Source organism: Miscanthus floridulus, chromosome 14 (genome assembly GCF_019320115.1).
Source record: "Miscanthus floridulus cultivar M001 chromosome 14, ASM1932011v1, whole genome shotgun sequence".
Classification (NCBI taxonomy): Eukaryota; Viridiplantae; Streptophyta; class Magnoliopsida; order Poales; family Poaceae; genus Miscanthus; species Miscanthus floridulus.
Window position 1 is genome coordinate 69,429,002 of NC_089593.1, and position 25,983 is coordinate 69,454,984.

Below are 25,983 nucleotides of genomic sequence, written 5' to 3' on the forward strand. Positions count from 1 at the left end.
AAATCCTAATTGATTAAACATTAATTAAATGAATAATTAATTAAATAAATAAGTCTACATTAGTCATAAAATAAACTTTGTCCAATTAAGCTCAAATTTTTATGTAAGCTTCCTCATGATAAATTAGTGTACCAAAATAAATTTCACAATTTTTGGAGTTATATAGTGACCTACAAAAATCATGGAAATTGCATTTTTCAATTATTGGACTAAATATTTGAACATTAAAAATTTATTCAAATTTCAAGTTTCAAATTTTTAAATCATACTAGAACATGTACAGAAGCTACACAAAAATTTTCAGAATTTTTAGATGTGTAAATAAATTCCTACAAAATTGCAAAATTGCTGCACTATTCAAAATCAGAAAATAACCAAAGCTCACTGTTCTTCTTCCTCAGCTTCACTGACAGCCTGGGCCCGCTGTCAGCGACACAACGAAGCCGCACGGTGGCGCGGCCAGTTCCGGCCAGCAAAACGCGCCAGTGGTGACTCTCCGACGAGACGGACTGCTCCTACATGATCTACACCAAGTCGCGCATCTATCCCAAGCCTCAGAACAGAAAAGGACACACCGGATGGAACTCGACGCCGGCCATGGCGGCACGGACCCGACGGTGGTCGAGGTAACTAGGGCTACGGCGCAGTAGAGTCAAAGGAAGAGTGAGCAACACGCTCAGGAGCTCACAGTGATCACGATGATGTGCTTGGTGCAGTCGGAGATGGTCTGGAGTAGCCTGGCCACGGTGAAGGCAGTCGTGGCGGAGCTCTGACCGGTCACGGGGAAGACGGGTTGCGCCGGGCGATTCCGGCCAACACCAGTGATGAGAGCAAGTCGAGGAGGAGCACAAGACCAAAGCGATCGCGTTGACGTAGCTGGGAACGACAAACGTGGCTCGACGAGACCTACGGCGAGCGGCGGAGCTACGCGGTGGCAGAGCAGAGCAGAGGGAAGAAATGGGAGCGACGGCGGCGACGGTGACTATTTATAGCCCGGAAGGAGGCGTTCGGTGTCGCCAACGCACGGGCGGGCTTGCCACGGTGACATCAGCGTGTCACTGCGCGTGAAAGCGGTGAAAACCGATCGGCGGTGAACTCCGCGTGGCGCCGGCGGCAAGCAGTGAGGTGGAGGTGAAATTTTGAAATAATTACAGAACTGCCACTGCATTCATATCTCAAATTACTCATAAATTTTCTAAAGAAGTTGAAAATCTCCAAAAATGAAAGTTGCTCAACTTTTCAAGTACTACAACTTTGGTTTAAGAAACATTTTCAAATTCTGCCTCCATTTTGAATTTCACATTTGGGGTACATTTAAAGATTTGAATCATTCCAAAATTACTCCAAATTTTGTATGTAAACTTGAAAAACTTTAAATACCAAAGTTGACCCATATAAAATAATCTCCAACTTTGCTTTTTGCCTCAACCCCAAATTCCTCATGGATTTTGAATTAGTAAAAAGGGGCAAAAAGGACTTTTATAATTTGAATGTGAATTCAAATTTGTTTTGTCTTCCTTTTACTTAAATTTTGATTTTTGACCAGCAACATGGCCCATTAGGGTTATTTGAGTCAAATGACACATGGCCTCACATGAACACATGAAATTTGACCCTTGTGGTCATGATCTGTATTTAGGGTTTTTTTTTTGAAACACATCACATGAAATAACAACATTATGAAATAAACCTTATTTAGTGAATGCATTCAAAACTTTATACTATATGAATGCTTTGCAATGCACATGATGACATGTCAAATTTTAGTATTAGGTCAAAACACCAGAGGTGTTACAATGTGGTGCACTAGGTGGGGCAAATGATCAGACATGCAACTTTTCCCCACCAAGCGGACTTAAATACAAGTTGATTACTCGAGCAAGAGACAATGTAACTTCATCGCGCCGGTGTCGGTCCACTGGTCTATGATGTGCTTGATGTCCGTGAGGATCTACATTACCATGGATGAGGCTTGGCGAAAGCATCTCCCATTCCTTTCCTTCCCAGAGCTCCCAAGCTACAAGCGCGAAGAGAGAGTCCGCTCCTTTCCTCTTGTTCCCCCTCCAGCGCGCTCGCCATGCGTTCCACCATGACAGCATGTCCTTTGTACTCTTTTTTTGTCCTTTAGGTCTGTCTTCTCTCACTCTCACTCTTTGGATCATCGTCTCGCTTCTATCCTTAGCGTTTGGAGCTACAAAACCTTCATTGGTGTCATAGCACGTGAGCCCTTTCTATCACCCTTATTGCTTGAAGTTTGGCATCACACCACTACTGTCATGGCTTGGTCACTTGAGTCCTCGCTCTCACTCATATTGCTTTTAAGTTTGGAATTGCATGCAAAAATCTTCAATGGCATCACATCACTCATGTCATGGCTTGGCCATATTGTAACACCCAAAAATTTGCATTCTTTGAAATAGGTAAAATTGATTTAATTACGCTTTTATGTGTGCATTCAAACATAGGAAATAATATTTTTTATGAAATTAAAATCAACTATAAGGATAGATTCATGTTGATGCATTCATGATGCTGCATTTTTATTTATGTGATGATTGGTTTTGACCAGAAGGAATTCCAAATGTTTTTGAAAATTTTATTTACAAAGCTGTGAAAATTTAAAAAAAAAAGAAAAGGGAAAAATCCTTTACCTTTCCATCCCTTTCGGTTTTTGGCCCAGCCGGCCCAGTGCCGCAGCCAGCCCCTCTCCTTTCCCGCTATGCAACCGCAACTCGGCGCCTTTGGGCCGAAGTGGCCTAGCAGCCCAAGCCGAGTAGGCGCACCCGCCTTCCTTCCCTTCACTCCTAGGCCGGCCCAATCCAAGCAGAGGCGCGCTGCACTCTCTTTTCTCCCTTTCTCTGTCACACTGACGCGTCGGACCCGCAGGTTCCCTCTTGCTCTCTCTTTTTCCGCAACTCCGAGCCGCCTTTGCCTCGCATCGAGCTAGCAGCGCCGCCGCTAGCCCTAACGCGCAGCCGCCTACATCGCCCGCCGTACCAGCGTCTCTCCGTCATCTGCAACGCGTAGCCGAGGTCCGCGACGTGGTGACGAAGTAGTCCAGCGCCTCCCCTTGTTCCCTCTTGCTCTCTATGCCCCGCTGACCCTCGCCGACGTTGTAGAACACCAGCGTACGCCCCATCAAGCCACGTGCCGCTCTCGTCCCGACTCCGACTGAAAGTCCCCTAGGTGAGCTCGCGGGGGTCCCTTATTCCTCCCCATGCTCTTCCCGTGGTAAGAGGTGGCCGGAAACCTGGTTTTCGAGGCGCGCCGGCGAGCTTCACGCCGGCGGTAATGGCAGCCGCCGTGCCTGGACCTGTTGCCGGCCGGTTTCCCCCTCTCTCTTCCCATCCCGTCTGATCTATACCGCCCATCCTTGATCCAACGGCTGATATTGGCCGATACCTCTTCGCAAGTCAATTTTGTTAAAGAGGCCCTCACCTTTTGGAATATCAAACCCACAGTCCTCAACCATAATTATGTTTGGATTTCTATTTATTTTAATTCATATATAGTTCACATTATTTACAGTTTTGCCATTCGGATCATATTTTCATCATATTTCATTCATTTTAAACCCGATTCGATCCGTTCAAATTGTATTGGGTTCATAATTGAGTAACCTACGTGTCTATTGCACTGTTAATCATGTTTTCAACTATTAAAATTTATGGTTAGATTTAATATATTAAATTACTATAGAAAATTTTGCTAAATTCGCAACTTTCACGTTTTAAATCCGATTTCGGTGATTTTCGTGTTTATGTATTCATAGCGACATGTAGAATATTTTTAGTCTTTTTAAACATGTTTTCTCACTGTCATCATATTTCATTCATTTTAAACCCAATTCGATCCGTTCAAAATGTATTAGGTTCGTAATTGAGTAACCTACGTGTCTATTGCACTGTTAATCGTGTTTTCAACTATTAAAATTTATGGTTAGATTTAATCTATTAAATTACTATAGAGATTTTTTCTAAATTCATAACTTTCACGTTTTAAATCCGATTTCGGTGATTTTCGTGTCTATGTATTCGTAGCGACATGTAGAATATTTTTATAGTCTTTTTAAACATGTTTTCTCACTGTTGGTGTATTGTACTAATCATAGCTCTTGTTTGCTTGTGCATGATTGTGTGGATGTATGTATGTTGCTTTGTTGATGATGATCGAGTATAGACGGTGAGCTTTACGACGTTGATCAAGGCCACTGCTTTGACGACCAACAGGACCAGCATGAGTTCATTGATCAAGGCAAGTATAGCATGGGATTCCTTATTCTCGTATGCACCATTTAATTACTAGTCATATGCATGTGTCAATTTGTTACTCGTAAGGATATCCTAATTGTTGTTACCTTAATCCTTGTTACCGATGGGATAAACTTGCATATGGGTAGCTTGGTAGTGCTCAATATAAATATACATGATCTAAACCATGATTATGGTTACATGCAACAACTAATAAAACTTGCTTCTTAGCAACTTGGACATAGGGCGAGAGAGTTGTTATTTCTTTAGCATGATGCTCTTGGACCTCCGTAAGGATTTATCTGTCGGCAAAAGCTAAGATATACAGTATAATCGGGAGTGCCACATGGCTCTAACTTTAGCTCAGTATTAGAATATTTTCTAGTTTGTTAGTGGTTACCGAAAGGCACAAAAGAGGTGTGTTATAGATTGGGTGTAGTGCGGCCTCTGTTCTTAAGAGTATAGCCTGCGTGGAATGTGCCTTAGGAGAGGAGAGCTCTACATTTATAGGCCACATAAATCTAATGGCTACTAACTTGTTAGGAAACCTTTGAAAAGCTTCATAGTGAACCCTGCCGACCTTTCAAGGAAGAGGGTTAAGAGACTAGCTACCTCGGACGAAAGGGTAAATCACGGCTCTTGGGTAAAGATGTACAAACTTTGCAGAGTATTAAAAACTGTTATAACAGCCGTGCTCATGGACACGAGCGGCCCAAAAAAACTCACAGAATAGAGGACTATTATTGTTGATGATCAATTATGAGATAAAATGTTGCCATATATGATCATGCGGTATAATTGAGGTTTAAGCACAACTAAATGCTAAAGGTTTAAGCATAACCGCAGTACAACCGGTGTCATCCTTTTGAGCCTCATGAACCCCATGTTATTCTTGTTGAGTGCGAGATGTACTTATGCTTGTTTATTCTCATTACTTAGATAAAAAATCCCGGATAGGGACCAGATTGCTAGATTCTGGAGGAGTTTAGGCTTGTGATCAACCAGTCAGTTGTCCCTATGGTATTATAGGCTTCGCCTGAAGATCGGAGTGTCGTTCCGCTGTCTACTATTTAAGGTTGTATTCTTTGTATTAATAAACTATGTAATTAAGCATGTTTATTGATATTATCTCTATTTGTAGCTATATGTGTGAATTGACTTCCTAAGCTCACATATGGTGTGTATCTAGTTTTGTCCTTAAAGCCAGATACTACATATATGGTGCGTGTGCGGACGTCGCTCACCTTACACCTTTCTTAAACTTACAATATACATGCACATTATAGCTACACATTTAACTTGAATCAGTCTCCTATCAATTTCTCATATAGGATTATTATTGGACAAGCATTTATTATATGCCTTGAACTGATTTAAGGTTGGACTGATCTAATTAAATTTAACAAAAATAGCTAGCTCATTATTATTATTTATTTATAAAAGCTAGCACATTGTTGGTGCAGCCGTGCAAGCACCACAAAATATATTGTACATACCGTTGCAACGATACGTACATGTTTGTTAATGATAATATATTTTGTTAATAGAGCTAATATTGTCGTTGTATTCTAAATTTGTCCGAACTACGAAGCATCAACGGACACTTGTAGTTTTCTTCTTATCTTATATATATAAAAAAATTAAAAGTCGCGCTGGTTTTTGTTGACAGCACAGCAATGATCCAAGCATGGATGAAGTAATGAACAAGTATACCTCATATATATTTATATCATATAAACGCCACCGCTTTTTTTTATTTCTTATGATAAATAATAGGATTCACGGTCATTTAGATTTAGGGGGCAAGCGGAACTTTGTGGCAGCGGCAATCTCTCCGGCAACCCTCGATGGTCGGATAACAATTGTCGTATGAACAGCAGTAGCAGACAGCTTCAGATGATCCCTTTTGGCAGGTCCCGATCTGGCATGGGCACACATGAACAACATTCCGAGCTGCATGCACATAAGGGCATTCACTTAAACAATTAGTTAAAGTAATAAACCTAATTTTTACAGTTCTTTAAGGTCGTTTCTCTGTTTCTCAAATTGGACATTATGGAAACAATTTATATTTATCGAAAACTACTCCCTTCATGTCTAGATGTATAGTAAAAATAATATATTTAAAAAAACTAAAATGTCTTATAGTTTAAAATAGAAGGAGTAATTAGTAATTTTATCTGAATGCGCCTAATCGTATGATGTGTACTTACAGTGTGTAGGAATCATGAAACATCCGAGGATCAACATCAAGAACAGGACCGCCTTGCTTCCTTCCATCGTAATTTTCACCATATAAGGTGTAATATAATCGCGTTGCTAACTGATTGCATTTTATATATGAAGGGATTGGTTGCAGCGAGGAACATGCCACAAAGGTGGCTCGTGCAAGGTATGAGAAGAAGTTAGATGAGCATAGATCGTGAGCTGGCCGCACCGTTCAATCACCGATTGTGTTGTCTGATGAGGGGGACGAGGATGAGGACGACACTGGCAGACTGAGTGAGCTCATTGCTCTAGCAGAGGTGGGCATGCAGACGTAGGAGGCTGAGGACAACACTGGCAGACTGAGCGAGCTCATCGCTCTAGCAGAGACGGACATGCAGGCAAAGGAGGTTGAGGACGACACTGGCAGACTGAGCGAGCTCATCGCTCTAGCAGAGACGGGCTTACAGGCGAAGGAGGATGACGTCGTGTTCTTCACTCAGGCCACAGCGGCCGCAGATGAAGCGGATGCCTCTTACTACAGGCGATAGGCAGGTCAGAGCAATGCAGGTGAGCCTAGCCACAGCAACAGGGTTGTGGTAGAGGACTGGTACTCGGATAATGAGTTGCTTACTCAGTACATTTCAGACTGAGGATTTAAAAGTGCATTTGCCCCCATGTTTACTATCGGCACGTACTTCTAGTATTAATATGTTGTGTAATATGGCATAGTATTGAACTTTTTATTATGTGGTTGTTTTTATTATTTATGGTCTTAATATTCCGCTTAATGATACGGACGTATTGAAATGTGAACACTTGCTGCAAAAAAACCTAACGACGTACGACATTATATAAATCAACACACGAAACACATAAAATGGCATGTGACTACATGTACCGAACCTAGGTACAGAGTTTCCTTCGACTAAACCTAACATGCCTTAGGTAATTAAACCAAACAACAAACACATAGATGTGGTATGTGAAAAAGATAAAGTCATCCTAATAGTATGGCCACATAGCAAATTGTATTGCACCTTCTCTATAGTAGCCTCCCGTTGTTGTTGGTGGTGGTGGCGGAGGTGATAGGGGAGGCCCCCTTGTTGTTGTGGTTAGGGCAGGTGCAATATGGATTATTGTAGAGTGCCTCCTGTGAATCAACACCATTATTGTTGTCGTCCTGTCTGTCGTCCTTGTAACTGCTGCTAACTTCCCTTTCTAGATCGAAGATACGGTCCTATAGGTAGTAGATGTACTCCGCATGCGAATAAATAGGTCGAGGATCGACCTACTTACTGAACCCATAGTTTTCTTTGGCCAAGGAAGATTGCAATAAGTATGTCGTGTAAGTTATATACAAGAGAAATATATTAAAGAAACAAAAAGTAATAGCAATTACCCATGCTCGCGGGCATTTGAAGAAACGATGACCTCCATCTATTCCCTCGGTGAACATCTGCACTAGGCAGTCCTCACCATGCATGCATTTTGGCCACTCTTCTTTCCTTTCATCGTATATCCTCTTAGTGGCGCCTCTTTGGTGAAATCATTTTTGCTCTCCATTGGAAACCTCTCATAAAGAGCTTCCTCAAAGAAATCGGGACCAAGAGGATCCTCCCACCCCTAGGTAGTTCACTTCTCGCTTGGTCTTCGCTGGCAGATGTTCTGCCACCATTGTTGCCGGATCCTCCTTTGTCTTTTCTGGGTGGATACTTTGCCACCATGGGGGGTTTGTCTTGTAGGCAATCTTTGCGTTGATTTCTTTTATTGCAGGCATGGTTATAGGTCTTGGGTGTTGAGGGCAGTCACACTCTTTTTTTCTTTTTTTTTTCTTGTTCGTATGTTTATTTTAGATCACTCATCACTAGCTTAGTGGTTTATAATCTGTTCTATAAGAGTTCTCTCGTAGCTGTGTCGTGTAATTCACTCTTCTTAATGAAAAAACTGACTATATTCTCCGATTGCGAAAAAACATATGGATATATTTGTTAGTAATAGTAATGGCTATAGTCGTTGTTATTTTAAACTTGTCCGAACCACGAAGCGTCAACAGTCACTTGTTACTTGTAGTTTTCATCCTATATAAAAAAAATAAAGTCACGCTGGTTTTTATCGACAGCACAGCACTGATCCAAGCATGAATGAACAGATATATCTCATATTTATTTATATCATATATCAAGAAACGCCACCTCTTCTTTTTATTTCCTTAAGATAAATGACAGGATTTTCACGGGCTCTTAGATTTAGGGGGGCAGCGGCAATCTCTGTAGCAATCCTCGCTCGTCGCATATAACAATTGTCCTGTGAACAGCAGTAGCAGACAGCTTCAGTTGATCCCTTTTGGCAGGTCGCGATCTGGCATGGGCACACATGAACAACATTCCGAGCTGCATGCACATAAGGGCATTCACTTAAACAATTAGTTAAAGTAATAAACCTAATTTTTACAGTTCTTTAAGGTTGTTTCTCTGTTTCCCAAATTGGACATTATGGAAACAATTTATATTTATCGAAAACTACTCCCTTCATGTCAAGATGCACTACCGGAGACCGGCTCTTTACCGAGTGTTAAGTGGTTTGCCGAGTGTTGTTTTTCGGGCACTCGGCAAAGACGCCTTTGCCGAGTGTTTTTTTTTTTGACGCTCGGCAAAGAAGCTCTTTGCCGAGTGTTTTTTTTTGACACTCGGCAAAGAGCTTCTTTGCCGAGTGTTTTTTTTTTTGACACTCGGCAAAGAAGCTCTTTGCCGAGTATTTTTTTTTACACTTGGCAAAGAAAATTTCAAAGCACATTTTAAAGCAGTAAATTAATTCAAATAAAAAAGTTTTCAACTACAAAGTTGTATAACTCATCAAGATGTACAATGTTTGTTTTGGTCTTTTCTTCATATGACAAAGTGAAAGTAAATTTGTTCACAAATCTAACGTATCTCTCTTGTAGTTTATGAAACTACAAGAGAGATATATAAGATTTGTGAATAATATTAGAACGACCATGTCGGATGAACAGATGACTAAACAACCAAAATAAACTTTGTGTATCTCAAAAAGTTATGAAACTTTGTAATCGATAACTTTTTAATTTGAAATCATCTTGTCATGCAAAACTGTGTTTGAATTTTAAAAAATTAAAATTTGAACTTTTCAAACGACCTCGGATGGAAAAACAACCAAAATAAACTCTGTAGATCTCAAAAAGTTATGAAACATTGTAGTTGGTAACTTTTTGATTTGAAATCATCTTGTCATGCAAAACTGTGTTTGAATTTCAAAATTTTAAAATTCGAACTTTTCAAACGACCTCGGATGGAAAAACAACCAAAATAAACTCTGTAGATCTCGAAAAGTTATGAAACATTGTAGTTGGCAACTTTTTGATTTGAAATCATCTTGTCATGCAAAACTGCGTTTGAATTTCAAAATTTTGTAAACGACCTCGAATGGAAAAACTTCCTAAACTAAAAGTGTAGATCTCGAAAAGTTATGAAACTTTGTAGTTTACAACTTTTTTATTTGAATTCATTTAGGGCCTCAAACAAACAATTTATACTCAGTTTAGTATAATATGTTGGGAACTAAAACAGAATCTAGACACAAGTGACAGTGTGGTGTAGTGGTAGAGGAGATTCGCGCGCGGCGGGAGGTCGCGGGTTCGAATCCCGTCGGCCGCGTTGCTGCGAAATTTACGCAAAAAATGTCGGAGATGGGCGGGCGCTGGCCGGTGGGGGCCTCCATCGATTAAATTTTTTTTTTCTTTTTTCCCATTTTTTCGAGTTTTTTTTCGGTTCCAACTTACTTTGCCGAGTGCCCGATAAAAGACACTCGACAAAGAATTCTGTGCCGACGGATTTTTTACCAGAGGCTTTTTACCGAGTGATGCACTCAGCAAAGGCTTTGCCGAGGGCAAAGTAGCCTTTGCCGAGTGCATTAAGCACTCGGCAAAGCGCCTGAATCCGGTAGTGATGTATAGTAAAAGTAATATATTTTGAAAAAACTAAAGTGTCTTATAATCTAAAATAGAGAGAGTAATAAGTAATTTTATCCATATGATGTGTACTTACAGTGTGTAGGAATCATGAAACATCCCAGGATCAACATCAAGAACAGGACCGCCTTGCTGCTTCCTTCCATCGTAATTTTCACCATATAAGGAGTTTCTCCAGATCAGAGATTAAATGTATATATATATGTTTGACTACCGAATGGTTGCTGCGAGGTTCATATATACCCCTATATATATGTGAAAGATAACTATCTATATCTAGCAAGAAGTGATGAAAAGCAACGCTAGTGGCTTATCTTCCCAAGTTACGTAGAGTAGAGTATAAATCAATGTCTGGTATAGCAGAAATGGTCTACTTTCTTGTAGCAACTAATTACTTCCAAGTTTGTGGTAACCAGAACAACCTATGTTCCCATAGACCCATTTTGATGACAATCTATGTTTGCTCCGGTTACGACGTCCAGCATATTCATGAAATTAGGGTCTGTTTGGTTGGGTGTGACTAAAATTTAGTCACTGGTTTTAGTTATTTTTAGTCCCTAAAATTGCCAAATATGGTGACTAAAAGGTGACTAAAGTAGTTTAGTCCCTTTAGTCCCCATAGGGTAACTAAAAAAAGTGTAGACTTTAGTCCAGTGACTAAAGGAACCAAGCAGGGCTAAGCCTGGGTCATGTTTCATCTAAGTCCGTAACAAGTATAGTACTAGCATGAAATTACATTGGGTCAATCTAAGGACCTGTTTAGATCCCATGAGCTATAGTTAGCTGAAATGAGCTTAGATCAAAGCACCTCAGCTACTAGTTCAACTAATAGCTCAAGGTGAACTATTTAGCTAATAAAAAAATATGAGCCGACACTATTTTCGTTCTAAATTATAAGACGTATTGGTTTTTCTAGATACAATGCTTTTATTATATATCTAGAGTTCTAGATATAGTATATACTTAAGTGTATAACAAAAGTTACTTGTGTAGAAAAGCTAAAATATATTACAATTTTGAATGGAGGGAGTATTAACTATTAGCTAATAGCTCCTCTAGTAAACAGCTATTAGCTGGTTTTCTTTCAACTAGCAGCTGACATTTAGCTTTGTGGATCTAAATAGAGCTTAAATCTAGATATAAGGATAGGGCCGCCATCTGGATTTAGGAGGCAAGCACACCGTGCACGGATGATTTATTTTTGACAAGAAGACTAGACGAGTCATTTTTTGATTCCATACGTGGCAGAATTCGAGTATAGTTTAGATACAGAATTCAAATGAAACGTCTGAAAACATTCTTTGCATGGGGGATAGTGTAGTTTCGCATCACACCACTTCTTTCAGGATTGATCACTCTTATTGCTTTTAGTTTGAAACTACAAAAATCTTCATTGGCCTCACAACACTCATGTCATGGCTTGGTCATATATATGATGTGTGCTTGGATGTGTGGCCCGCCTTCCACCTTTCTTAAACTTACAACAATACACATTATGGCTTTGTTTGGGAGAGCTCTGCTCTATGATTCTTCAACTCTGCTCTTCGATTATCTAATGGAGTAATTCCATTGGATTCCTAGGGTGGAGAGCTGATGAGAATTGATTCTCTGCTGATCTCTACCAGAATATAACAAGGAGCAGAGTGAAGCGTGTTTTTTTAGCTCCTAGCATAAATGGTAGAGTGATTATCTTCTGATCCCCACCTGAATTAGTTGACATTTTGTGTGTTTGGCCGGTTAGGAGTGATTCTCTTCGGAGAAGCTAAAGCTAGCTGGATCTCTCCTAAATGTCCCCCTATAGCTACAAATTTAACTTGAGTCAGTCTCCTATCATTTTCTTGTACAAGATTATTATTGCACAAGCATTTATTATAGGCCCTGAATATATTTGATTTAATGTTGAACCAACCTAATTAAATTCAACAAAAATAGCTAGCCCATTATTACTACTTTCTTTGTCCCAAATTATAAGATATTTTGACATTTTTAGATTCACAGTATTTGCTATGTATCTAGACATCATATATATCTAGGTGCATAGCAAAAACTATCAATCTAGAAAAGCCAAAACACCTTACAATTTAGAATGGAGGGAGTATTATTTTAATAAAAGCTAGCTTATTGTTGGTGCAACCGTGCAAGCACCACATAAGACCAATCTCAACGGGGATTTCATAGAGTTTTATGGGCATTAAATATGCTGACATGACACTGTCTTGATGAAGAGAGAGAAGATAAAAGTTTCATGGGAGTAGAGAGAGTTTTATGGGGATGACACTCTTCTGCACTGTTTCTAAAATATGGATGTGTTGAAAACTGGGAGATGCAACCCCCACTGAGACTGGCCTAATGTACCATTGCAACGTTAGTACATGCTTGCTAGTAATAATAATTGTTATTATCGTTTAGTATTCTAAACTTTGTCCGAACTACAAAACATCATCGGACACTTGTAGTTTTCTTCTTTAATAGATATACGGCCGTGCGTTGCACCGGAACCTCGAACTTTGCACACATTAACTTTTAGAAAATAATTACAAGCTAATAATCGATAGCCCTTGTTTTTTGTTCGCATTTTTTTTCCATTCTTTTTCTCAGTTCGGACGCGGGTTTATTGTACCCTACCTCATAGATCAGATGGCCAGCACAACAGAGAAAATTTCAGATATGTTAATAAATCTACAAATTGACAGAGACCATGCATGACATCTGAAAATGACACTTAGGCCATTTGCAACAATGAAGGCCGTAACCAAACCGTGATGCAACTGGGAGGGGAGCGGTTAGGTAGAAGAGAGACATACTTCCTATGTAATATTTATTAATTAAATTTTTTTAAAAAAGGAAGCAAGTCTTGTTGCCGTCGTCGCCGACGGGCAGGTTGCAGCTGACGTGCATCTTCTGGCGGTCCGAGTGGAAGGCGTTGGTGACCCTGAAGCAGATGGTCGTGAGTGGTGAGCTGCAGGCGCAGCGGCAGAGCGGCACGCGGCCGGCCCAGACCGCACTGGATAAGGGTGGCTAGGAGGCGTCGTTGGTGACGGGGCTGAGGATGTCGAGGAGTCCGCACGGGCCGGAGGCGAGGAGCCGAGGAGCACAGTGTTGTAGATGTGGACGGATGCCAATGTTCCGGTTGGGGTTGCGGTAATTGACGTTCAAGGCGAGGCAGCTGGTGCCGGTCAGGCTGTCCGCCGGCCACAGAGAAGTGCGGGGCGAGACACAGAATTTGGTGGAGATCGATAGACTCAGAGCGGACACGGAAGATCGTGCGCATGGTGGGATCGAGGATAGACTCGAAGCAGACTCCCAAGATCGTGCGCCTAGCGGAGATACGTAGACTCAGAAGTAGGGATGAAAACGGGATGGATATTTTTCGACCGTATTCGAAATCGAATTTGTTTAGAGGGGTTGAGATCTGTCCGTATCTGAGTTCGGATATCCAACATCCGATACCGTATCCGTATCCGAATGCTCAAATCGTATATTTATGCGTATTATATCCGACATAGTTGACACTATCCATATTCGAATCCGAATCCAGACAAAAATATGAAAACAAATATAATATCGATGATATCCGTTTTCATCCCTGACACGCGCATGAAGACGCTTGCTGTGGGGACCCGTGGACGGATGCCAATGTTCCGGTTGGGGTTGGGGTCATTGACGTTGAAGCCGAGGCAGCTGGTGCCGGCCAGGCTGGAGTCCGAGTCGAGTCCACCGGCCACGGAGAAGTGCGGCCGAGATACAGAACCCTGTGCACGAAGCCTCCTCTCGCTTTTTAGGTGGTAGTAGATATAAAAAAAAATTAGAAGTCACGCTGGTTTTTGTTGACAGCACAGCACTGATCCAAGTATGGATGAACAGGTGTACCTCATATATTTATATCATATTGACGCCACCGCTTTTTTTATTTCTTATGATAAATAATAGGATTCACGGTCATTTAGATATAGGGAACATGCGGAACTTTGGGGCAGCGGCAATACATCCTGCACTCCTCCATATCTTGATAACAATCTTCTTTGTCTGAACAGCAGTAGCATTCACCCCAAAAACAGGTTCCCATCTTGCATGGGCACATATGAACAACATTCCGAGCTGTATGCACATAAGGGCATTCACTTAAACAATTAGTTAAAGTAAACCTAATTTTTACAGTACTTTAAGGTCGTTTCTCTATTTCTCGAATTGGATATTATGGAAATAATTTGTATTTACTAAAAAACAATAAGTAACTTCATCCGAATGCGCCTGGTGGATGTCTGGTGTGCACTTACAGTGTGTAGGAATCATGAAACATCCCAGGATCACCATCAAGAGTATGACCGCCTTGCTTCCTTCGCCCATTGTAATTTTCACCATACAAGGAGTTTCTCCAGATCAGAGATTCCAAATGTTTGGCCACCGAATGTTTGCTGCAAGGTTCATATGTACCCCTATATATATATATGAATGATAACTATCTATATCAAGCAAGAAGCGATGAAAGCAAGGCTAGTGATAACTATCTTCCCAAGTTAAGTACATATTGGAGTATAAATCAATGTCTGGTAGCAGAAATGGTTTACTTTCTAGTAGCAACTAATTACTTCCATGTTTGTGGTAACCAGAACAACCTATGTTCTATAAATGTCCATGCAGCCCGAGGCACGACGGTACGGCACGAAGCCCGTTTTTTTAGTCCGACACGAGCACGGCCCGGGCCGGTGATGTGCGGGCCCGGGCTAGCCCGGCTCGGTACAGCAGGTCGTGCTTGGGCCATACCCCAGGCCCATGGGCTGGTCCGGCACGGCCCGCAAATTGGTTAGAGGCCGGGTGCTCTCCCTGGCCAGCTAAGAGCCGCACTCTCTCCCTTCTTGGCCCGCTAAGGCCCGGAGGCTACCCTTAACCCGCACTCTCTCCTTTCCCCAATCCCCGCACTCCCGCAGCGACGCCCCTCTCTCTCTTGCGATTGTGCGGCCGCACCGCACTCGCCGTCGCAGCTGAGCGCCTGAGCTGCGAACTCGTGCACCCGCTCGCCTCCTTCCCCTATCGGTCCTCCATCTCCGGCATGGGCGCCGCGCTGCTGATTTGCTCGCCGACGCCGCTCTCTCTCCCGATTTGCTCGCCTCCGCGGGTCCCCAGCAGGCCAACACCGTCGTCCGCCGAGCGCCTCCCCCACGCCCCAGCACCGCCGGCGGCAGCCTCCTCCTCCACGCGACCACGACGATAGGGCGCCCCTACGCGGCGGCCGGCCTCGAGCAAGAGCTACCAGCGAGCAATGCGGACGCCCTCTCTGCCTCCATTGCTCGCCGGGAACCGGCCTCGGCCCACGGGATCCTCTCCTCCGCCAGCGCCACCTTGGCGGCGTCTAGCGCGACAGCAGCAGCTTCGTCATCCGCAGATCCGGCCTCCGCATGCCTCGCCGGCTTGTCCTTCTCGCAGATCCGGCCATCCCTCACCTCCGCGTCTGGCTCATCGATGCCGGACTCGAGGGCGCACGCCGCCGCGGACACCGGCCCTGCTCCGCCCCACCACCTGCGGCTCCGTCCCCGCCTCCCCTTCCCTCTCTTAGTGGGCCTCGGGCTGGCCCGGCCTGCCAGGCAGGCCGTGCTTATCGGGATAGCACGGCACGAAAAAAAAGGCCCAACAGGCCGTACCTGGGCCGAAGGCCAGGCCCGCGTGCCTGATAGGCACGGCCCGTAGGGCATGGCATGCCTTGTCAGCCCGATCCCCATCGTGCTGTGCCGGGCCGGGCCGGCGCGTTGGCCATCTATAGTATGTTCCCATAGACCCATTTTGATGACAATATATGTTTGCTCCGGTTACGACGTCCAGCGTGGGCCAGTTTGGTATAGAGTGACTAATTTAGATCCCATGAGCTATAGTTAGCTGAAATGAGCTCCGTTGGATCGAAACACCTCAGCTACTAGTTCAACTAAAAGCGCAAGGTGAACTATTTAGCTAATAAAAAAATGAGCCGGCACAATTTACCTAAGTACTATTGTTTCGGTTTCAAATTATAAGACGTTTTGGCTTTTCTAAATACAATACTTTTATTATGTATTTAGAGTTATAGACATAGTGTAGATCTAAGTGCATCGTAAAAGTTATTACTTATCTAGAAAAGCTAAAATACCATGTTTGCTTGGCTTATAATCCATACTTTTTTAACAAGCGAATATTATTTTTCTCTCACAACAAATCAGCCTATTTTTAGCCATGGCTTATCAGCCAAACAAATATGGTTGAATGGAGGGAGTAGTAACTATCAGCTAATAGCTCCTCTAGCAAACACCTATTAGCTGGTTTTCTTTCAACTAGCCGCTACTCAATCCATACCAAATTATAAGACGTTTGACTTTTTTTAACACAAAGTTTGATCACTCATCTTATTCAAATTTTTGTGCAAAAAATCACTTCTTTTGTCATGGCTTGGTTTATTAATAAAAGTTCTTCAAGAATGACTTAAATTTGACTATATTTGCACAAATTTTTTGAATAAGAAGATTGATCAAACTTAAGGTAAAAAAATCAAACGTCGTATAATTTGAGATGGAGGGAATAACATTTAGCTTTGTGTATCAAATAGAGCCTAAATCTAGATGGATATGATGAGGACAGGGCCACCATCTGGATTCAGGAGGCAAGCACACCGTGCACGGTTGATTTAGGTCTTGTTTAGTTCATCCGTGTAAAGTTTTTGATGTCACATCGGGTGTTATACGGATGTGTTACATGGGGTGTTTTGATACTAATACAAAAACAAATTACATAATCCGTCTGTAAACCGCGAGACAAATTTATTAAGCCTAATTAATCCATCATTAGCGCATGTGTTACTATAGCACTTTATTATCAAATCATGGACTAATTAGACTTAAAAGTTTCGTCCTGCAAATTACTCAAAAATTGTGCAATTAGTTATTTTTTTAAGTCTATATTTAATACTTCATATAGGTGTCCAAACATTCGATGTGACACGATGTAAAGTTTTTAAGGATAAACTAAACAAGGCCTTATTTGTGGAAAAGAAGATTAGAGTCATTTTTTTAGTCCATAAGTGGCAGGATTCGAGTATAGTTTAGATACAGAATTCAAATGTATATAGTTTGGCCTTCTTCGTCTCGAATAAAATAAGCTAGCAGGCTAGCGGCAACAGAGTTTACTCAGGCCTCGTTTAGATTGTGAAAAAATTCCAACCCGATGAATAGTAGCACTTTCGTCTTATTTGACAAATATTGTTCAATCGTGGATCAACTAGGCTCAAAAGATTCATCTCATGATTTCGAACTAAACTATGCAATTAGTTATTTTTTTTACCTACATTTAATACTCCATGCAAGCGGCTAAAAATTGATGTGATAGAGAGAGAGTGAAAAAACTTGGAATTTGAATGACATCTAAACAAGACCCCACTGTGACCATGGGCAGCTTCCAAGACTGAAGCTGTACAGACTACACAGGACAAGTCTCGATCATGGAGAGCAGAGCACTGCCATCAAATTAATTACAGACGCTGGTTTGGCACTGGCGGTTGTCTTCACTGCACAATTTTAATTCCCTAGTTCTTCCGGAGCCGGTGGTACTCCCTCCGTCGAAAAGAATGATGTTTTTTTATTTTAGACATCATTTTATTAAAAATTTTATATAAATTATAAAATTAATTATTATTAAAGTATCTCTAATGCTAAAATAAGTCATAATAAAATAAATAATATTTATATAAAAATTTTGAATAAGAATGATGGTCAAATAAGAAATCTAAAAGTAAAAAATAATATTTTTTTTTGCACGGAGGGAGTACAATACAACATTATCGATGAATGGGGGCAACGGTACAAGTTTTCATCCCAACCATTTGGTAGTTGGTCATATAGCGGCCCCGTTCGCTGGTCTGAAACTTGGCTGAAACTGGCTGAAAAACACTGTTCCGGCTGAATTGTTGTGAGAGAAAAATACTGTTCCGGCTGAAAAAAGAAGCCGAACAAGCCATTTTTAAGACAAGCGAACGGGGCCAGCAAATTTTAAGGATGATTTTGTGGTTAGGTGTGGGGGATATGACCTCCAGTACCCACGAGACAGGACATAGGCCGCGCCATCAAAGGTGGTCTAGCCCATAAGATCAAGGCGTCCGCCAAGTTATGATTTATTAGATATTGTACCAAATAGAATATTCACCTTATAATCCCACTCCTCTAGAGTACATAAGGAGGGGCAGGGGTCTCCTAGAGGCCAAATCCAATATCAGATCCCAATGTCATACCCAACCAATATAAAATAACAGAGCACATGACATAGGGTTTTACGTCACGCTGACGGCCTAAACCCGTATAAATTTTGTGTCTTGTGTCTCTATTATCATCTCGCTCCTGATCTCGCTCACCTCTAAGAACAAATCTATCACCTTGGGCTACCCCTTTGTGGACTGCCGAGCAAGTTTTGTTGACAGTTGGCACGCCAGGTAGGGGTGTGCGCTTGATCCATGGCGAGCGAGATGGTGTACCTCAAGATCAGCATCATCGTCATTAAGCATCGCTTCTCCGAAGGCCGACCAGCTAACGATCTCTCCGAATCTGGTCTGCCTAAGGCCGACCAGCGACATAAAGACGACATCGTCCGGGTTCACCTCCCTGACCGCCCAGTCGCAATAATGAACGCCGCGAGGAATGGCGCAATGATGATCGTGACAAGCTGGCAAGCTTGAGGGCCGGGCGATTACGTCGACACCGATCAGATAATGTCACACACAGCCGACCAGACGTTCTAACTAAAGATAAGTACTCTTCTTATATCTACATCCAATAAAGTTTTCTCCATGGTTTTTCTTCAACTGTTACTTCTCCATTCATTCTCCATGATAAATACTTTTAAAAAGCTCCGCTCACCTAATATACTCCATCGAACTCGCCAACTAGCCACGTTCTCACTCGCATTATCCAGAAGCGGTCCTGTCCTCGACATCGCTCCTACACGTGCACGAGCCATGCTCTGCGTTACGGATAGTCAGCAATGGCTCCTTGGCGACGCTCTCTCTCTTACGCGTACACGGGTGCCGACCACTCCGCACTATAGAGTTTAGGTTAGTCAGGGCTGGTGACGCGATGACGAACCAACTAGAAGGATGTTATTCATACCTTAAATATGAACAAACTCCAATGTTTATTTACTCCGATCTACTGCCTTCATCGCCGAGTTCATATATTTTATTTTTACATCATGAACTACACGTTCTACATATTTTTATTTCAGGGGCCTGTTTCGGTCAACGAGTTTACGCTCGGTGACTGGATCAGTCAGGAAGGACCAAAGGATCATCATCCGGATGATTACATCACTTGGCACTCCGTGCGTACTCACTTCCCTGCTCGGATTGCTCGACTTTCACTTCGGTGCTGATCAGCTGCTCGGCGCTCACTTCACCGTTCGTCGGTCTCTTCTACTCGTCGCTCACCTCACCGCTCACCAGTTGATCGGACTGCTCGGTCTCCCGAATAGTATCATCACCGACTTGGGATCCACTTTCACCGGACACCATTTTTGAGATTTCTGCGAGGACCGATGTATCTTGGTCAAGTACGTTTCAGTCACCAATGGGCAAACGACATGATTTTAGATGCCCTCAAAAAGAGATTGTATCAGAAGACTGAAGCAATGCTCATGCTCTCCTCGTCGACCAGCGCCCGCCAGCTGAGCTAGGAACTCGCTTTATCGCCGACAGCGTCCGCCAGCTGAGCTAGGGACTCGCTTCATCGTCGATCAGCGCCTGCCAGTTGAGGTAGGCACTCGCTTCATCGCCGACCTGTGCCCGCCCGCTAAGCTGGGGACTCCCCTGGTTGTCGGATTTTGCCACGTCTTCGCTTCACACTGATTAAAGCTGGTGTGCTATTAAGTTGCTCAATGTTGTTCGGATCAGGGTGCTGATCCTAGGCAGTACGTCGGGGACCTTGATAAGTACATTTCAGATTTACTTTTTTTTGACCCTGCTACAAGATTCATTCTTCATCTTCTCGCAGGCTCAGGGACTAAGTGGCTACACTTCACCTAGCGGTGAATGTAGTGCTTCTCTTCTGACTTACCCTCTTTATCGACTAAGGAGACTAAGTGGCCGGACTTCGTCTAAGGTGGACAATTTTTAAATTTTATCTTGAGCCCCTTACATCCTTCTGACAAGCTTCACTTGGTAAAGTCCGAGGTATGTCGGTCAGTTAAGTAGCTCGACAATTGTCTCCACAGCTCGGCTGGGTGATTAAACTAGTCAGTAGGCATTTTCACCACCCAAGTCACCCAGTCGAGCTTGTCGGCTTTTATACTCACCGCTTGGTTCGTCAACTAATGGAGATCGGCTTCGCGACAAACTGCTTGAACTTGATTAAGACGGCATCGCCAAAGGATACAAGGCGCTCGGAGACTAGCTGTGGGGGATATGACCCCCGGTACCCACAAGACAGGGCATGGGCCGCGCCATCGAAGGTCACCCAGCCCACAAGATCAAGGCGTGTGCCGCAAGTTATGATTTATGAGATATTGTACCAAATAGGATATTCACCTTGTAATCCCACAGAGGGATCCCGTAGAGGGCAGATCCAATATCATATCCCAATCTCATACCCAATCAATACAAAATAACAGAGTACATGACGTAGAGTTTTACGTTACGCTGACGGCCTAAACCTGTATAAATCTTGTGTCTTATATCTCTATTACCATCTTGCTCCTGATCTCGCTCACCTCTGAGAACAAATCTACCACCTTAGACTACTGGACTACCGAGCAAATTTTTATCGATATTGGGACAATACACAATACTAGAGTGTGTGCGCGCCAACACCACCAAGAGAAAAGTGCCCCTACGTGCAGAGTGAGTGTACCCTATGGGAAAGACCGAAACAGCCTTAAGAAAAAGAAAAAGGTACAGTTCGCTTAAATGGAAATTCGATGAAAAATACTGTTTCAGCTAAATTGTTGTGAGAGAAAAATACTGTTTTAACTAAAAAAAAAAAAGCCGAATAAATAGAATTATAAGGTAAACCGAACATAGCCTAAGGAGAAAAATAGTCCATACTTACAAGTCTGGCTTATCAGCGAACTGCTCGTTTCAGCGAAACGAGCAGGGCAAGAAGCAATGTCCATCATAGCATAATAGGCACCGGTAGAAGTCATCAAACATGAAAATGTTCTGCAACAATACAATGCGGCACGGAACAACGTTGAAACAGCCGAAATCAGTGAAACCAACAGTCCGATTGGTGGTGCTATATTCGGAGCCTCAAGTCCATCCATGCAGAGAGAATAACGTGCTGCAGTAGCACAAAATACAGTGCCCAATGTACTCTACTCTACTCCATGACATCAGACACGTACATGCAGGCCTTCTGCTCCCATCACATCACATCAAACAACTCTCTCGACCCTGAAAGGTGGCCCCACCAATCCTCACGCCAGCATCGGACCCACCGTCAGCGACACCACCAGAACAAGCACCGCCGCAGCTGCTCCCGCTGTCCACCCGCCGCGGCCCCGCGCCGCTACGCTCTGCAAAGAAAGAGGGGCCCACAAGCCAGTCAGCCAGACAGCTGAGTCAAAAGTGCATTGACCACGCAGTTTTACGCACAAGCCGACGAACGGCTACACGTCCCGACTCCCGCGGCGGAAATTATTGGTGCACCTACGGACACGCGTGGCCGTACCCACACCCGAACCTCCGCCAGGTCGGGCCCACGAAGCATCGAGTAGGGGTTGCGCGCGTGCGCGGGTCCGGAGCCCGGCGGGTTCGGCGGCCTCCGATGCTTTGACCCGACAGACATGCCTCTCGCTGACGCGTGGGGCCCGGTGCGGAACGGCGCCCGTGCCTCGGCCTCCGCGCCCGCGAGCCGGTGCATGTGCATGGCTGCCTGCGCCCGGTGGACGGTGGTGGTGGTGGGATCAAATGCGCCCGGGTTCGCAACCCCGACGGCTGCGGTCGCGACACGTGTGCAGGCGCAGCGCACCTAGCCTGCCGCTACCGCTGATCTAGGAGTACAGTCAGTACGTGGAGAGAGGTGCAGTGCTCAGGTCTTGTTTATTAGTTCTAAGAACTTCTCAAAAAGTGCTACGGTAATTATCTTGAAATACGTACATAAAACGTTAAATATAGATGAAAAAAAACTAATTATATAGTTTAATTAAAAATCGGTTGATTGAAAATCACAAGACTAACATTTTAAATCTAATTAGTTTATAATTAAATATTAATTACTAAATAAAAACGAAAATATTACAATAGCCAGATTCTCGAATTTCAACGACCTAAACACGGCCTCAGTGTGGTCACGTACCATCATGTCGGCGGTGGAGGGGCCAGAGCCGGGGGCGAGGCCGGCGCTGGTGGTGGCCGGGGACGCGGCGGCGAGCGGGGCCGCCGCCGCGTGCTTCTTCTTCGTCGGCTTCTTTCTGGGCGCGGGCGCGGCGAGGAGGACGGGCGCCGGGGCCGGAGGCGACGACGACGGCGCGGGGGCCAGCGCTGGGGCCGGGGGAGGGAGCGCCGGCGGGGAGGACGCGGCGGCGGGCGGAGGAGCGCTCACGCTCACGACGGGCGCCGGCGCCGTGGCCGCGGGCGACAATGCGGGCGGCTGGGAGGAACTAATGGGGGCTGGAGTGGGCGGCGTCGGTGGGGACGGGGTGTGGCTGGGCGCTGGGGAGGCGGCCGGGGAGGTTAGCTTGCCGCCGGCGTGGGACTGGGACGGGGACGCGGCGGGCGAGGTGGAGATGGGGCTGTTGTTCTTGGAGGAGGACGGGCTTGGAGCGTTGGCGGCAGTAGATGAGGAGGATGAGGTGGGGGAATGCGCGGCGGAGCCGGAGCGGGAGACGGACGGCGCGGCGGCCGGTGACTGGGACCAGGCCGCGGTGATGGCGGCGGCGAGGAGGAGCAGCTGGAGTTGGCGGTGAGGGGCCATGGGGAGGACGGGCCGGAGGAACCTGCTCGCCAGCGCTCCGCGGTCTGGTCTGCACTCGGGCTCTGCAGTGTGAGGGAGTGAGGAGTCTCTGAGTGAGAGCAGGGAGAAGAGAGAAGTGTGACTTGTGAGGGGGAAGAAGAGCAGAGAGCGAGGTGAGCTGGTTTCTACTGGCCTTGGCTTCAAAGGCTGTGTGTGGGCATGTGAAAGGACCTGGCTCTGGGTCTCTGATGCCTGAACAAAGGCTGATGTACTGCAACTGCAACACGATGGAGTATGGACTGCATGAGAGAGAGAGAGATGTGTGTGCGAGAGAGAAGTGAACATTGGGGAACTTTTTTTTTTAATTTTACTGAGTTTTCTCGGCCACAAACTTCTAAGTTCAAGCGGTGTGGAAGAGGATGGAGGAGAAACAAACTTTTGAAAATTGAAAGAGCGTGGTCAGTGAATCTGATTCTCAAATGCATGATGGTGATTAGTACATGATTAGTACAAAGATGACCTAGCTAGTGACTCCTCACAAAGCCTCGAAGAGATTCATCATGCTAATGAGGCTCCCTCTACTTTGACTCTAACCTTTGTCTGTTCTTCCTCTCTGTTTTGTCCTCTTTCAGTTTTAAGGGCATGTTTGGTTTCTACATGAGCTCCTAAAATTCTTGTCATATCGAATGTTTAGACAAATGCATGGAGTATTAAATATAGATTAATTATGAAACTAATTGCACAACTTGTGACTAATTTACGTGACGAATCTTTTAAGCCTAATTAGTCCATGATTTGACAACGCGGTACTACAGTAAACATATGCTAATGACGAATTAATTAGGCTTAAAAAATTCGTCTCACAAATTAGCCTCCATCTATGTAATTGATTTTGTAATTAATCTATATTTAATGATCTTTATTAGTATCTAAACATTCGATGTGACATGAATTTTAGGAGCGACTAAAGAACCAAACACCCCCTGAGAAGAGGATCTTTGGTGTTTCTCTTTTAGAAAAAAAATGGATCTTTGATTTTTCTTAAGTGGCAAGCAATGCCAAGATGCCCACGAGGGTTTTTTTTTACCGAAAGATGCTCACGAGGGTAACAGTGCAAAGAGGAAAAGGCTAGCAATTGCATATCGAAGGCCTTAGTGGGCCCACATTACAGTTGTCCTGTCGCACTTCTTCGCGGAAAAAAGTAGAATTGAACCCAACAATTTTCTCCTCCATCTATAAAACCGGAGTTTTCCTTAACTTTTTAAAACCAATTTTTCCCACCGTAGTGGTTTAGACAGCGTTTTTATCTAACGTGGGCTAGTCACGGCACTAACAGTGGAGGCTAACACTTCTAGTAGTTCTGTACAGATAAAGTGATCTACATAGACTAGGAAATATTGAGACCACTATTCACACAATGCAAACTATCACTGCTGGTAGTTTGTACATAATTTTTTTTCTTTCACCATGCCTTACCTTTATCTCCTCTCCCTTTTCTTTTTTTAGCATGGACCACCTTCTCTCCTCAAGCATATGGAGCTTCTGCAAACCACTATGACAAGTGCAGAGCATCTACTTTTTTATCCGATCCTACATAACCCTTGGGGCCGGTTACAACTAAAAAAGAAGCGTTGGGAAAGGCCTTAGCCATCCTATGTGGCGCCACATCAACCGCCAAACGGGTAAAACAGACTACATTGATTTTCAGGGGTAAACTGGAGCACAAATAATATTTTTGTAAAAAGTCATCCAAATGTTTTTCCTAGAAAACTACGCAATAAAAAATCCTAAAATTCATATATAGTCTTAGAAAATGCATGGAATTTTGATTTAGCATGGCAAAAGTATTTAACCACATCATACTTGATTCTATTTAGCATGAATACAAGTGTTACAATACTACTAGTGGATTCACGAGTTTAACACGAATTTAACACGGAATAGTGAGAGTGGATTTGGGATACGTCGAGCTTAGCTCGTCGATCTCCGGACGCACCCGGCCATGTTCTTCCTTGCTTTCTCCCCCCTTTCCCTTCAGCTATATAACGGCTCCTTCACGCCCCACTGCCGCACGCCCGAACGCTGGGCCACCCAGTCTGGGCCATCGTACGCCGGTTCGGGCCTCCGAGTTTGCTTGGGCCTTGAGCTCCTTCCTTGATTCTGGGCTTCAGTATTAGTAACATCCTTCCCACCAGCCTCGTTGCTTTCAGCAGCATCATCAGGGATGGATGCTGTGACAACAAGTGTCATTTGATCTTGTTAGTGCCACTTGATTATATGTGCTCCTATGATCACGTTAGTGTAGACAACATGGGGGGTGATACTTGTGTTCGTATTAAGTAGAATCAAGTTTGATGTAGTTACATTACACATGTGTTGTTGTCTTAGTTACTTAGATGTTTTGTGTAGTTTGGATTGTCGATGTCAACAAATAATTATAATACATACCGAAAGCATTTCACCTGCAAATAAACACCAAAATTAGTCTATGGAATATTCAAATAATTCCAAACTAGACGCCATAATATAGAGCTTGATCTTAGGGAGATCCGAACTGGTTTCAGTTTTTTTAGTTAAAACATTTTAAATGAATTCTCTAAGGTTAAAAATAGGTTTTTAGGAGTTTTATTAATTCACCAACACTTCG

General features: G+C 43.7%; 1 protein-coding gene across 1 annotated transcript; it reads right to left on the bottom strand.

The window, feature by feature from the left end:
• Positions 1-21,547: 21,547 nt before the first annotated feature.
• LOC136506035 (classical arabinogalactan protein 9-like) lies at positions 21,548-23,490 on the bottom strand. The gene is made up of 2 exons (XM_066501161.1): positions 22,740-23,490; positions 21,548-21,957 (listed from the first exon to the last, which is right to left on the bottom strand). Exons 1-2 carry the CDS (start codon positions 23,355-23,357, stop codon positions 21,859-21,861), a joined length of 717 nt encoding a protein of 238 aa, XP_066357258.1. The 5' UTR covers positions 23,358-23,490; the 3' UTR covers positions 21,548-21,858.
• Positions 23,491-25,983: the final 2,493 nt, after the last annotated feature.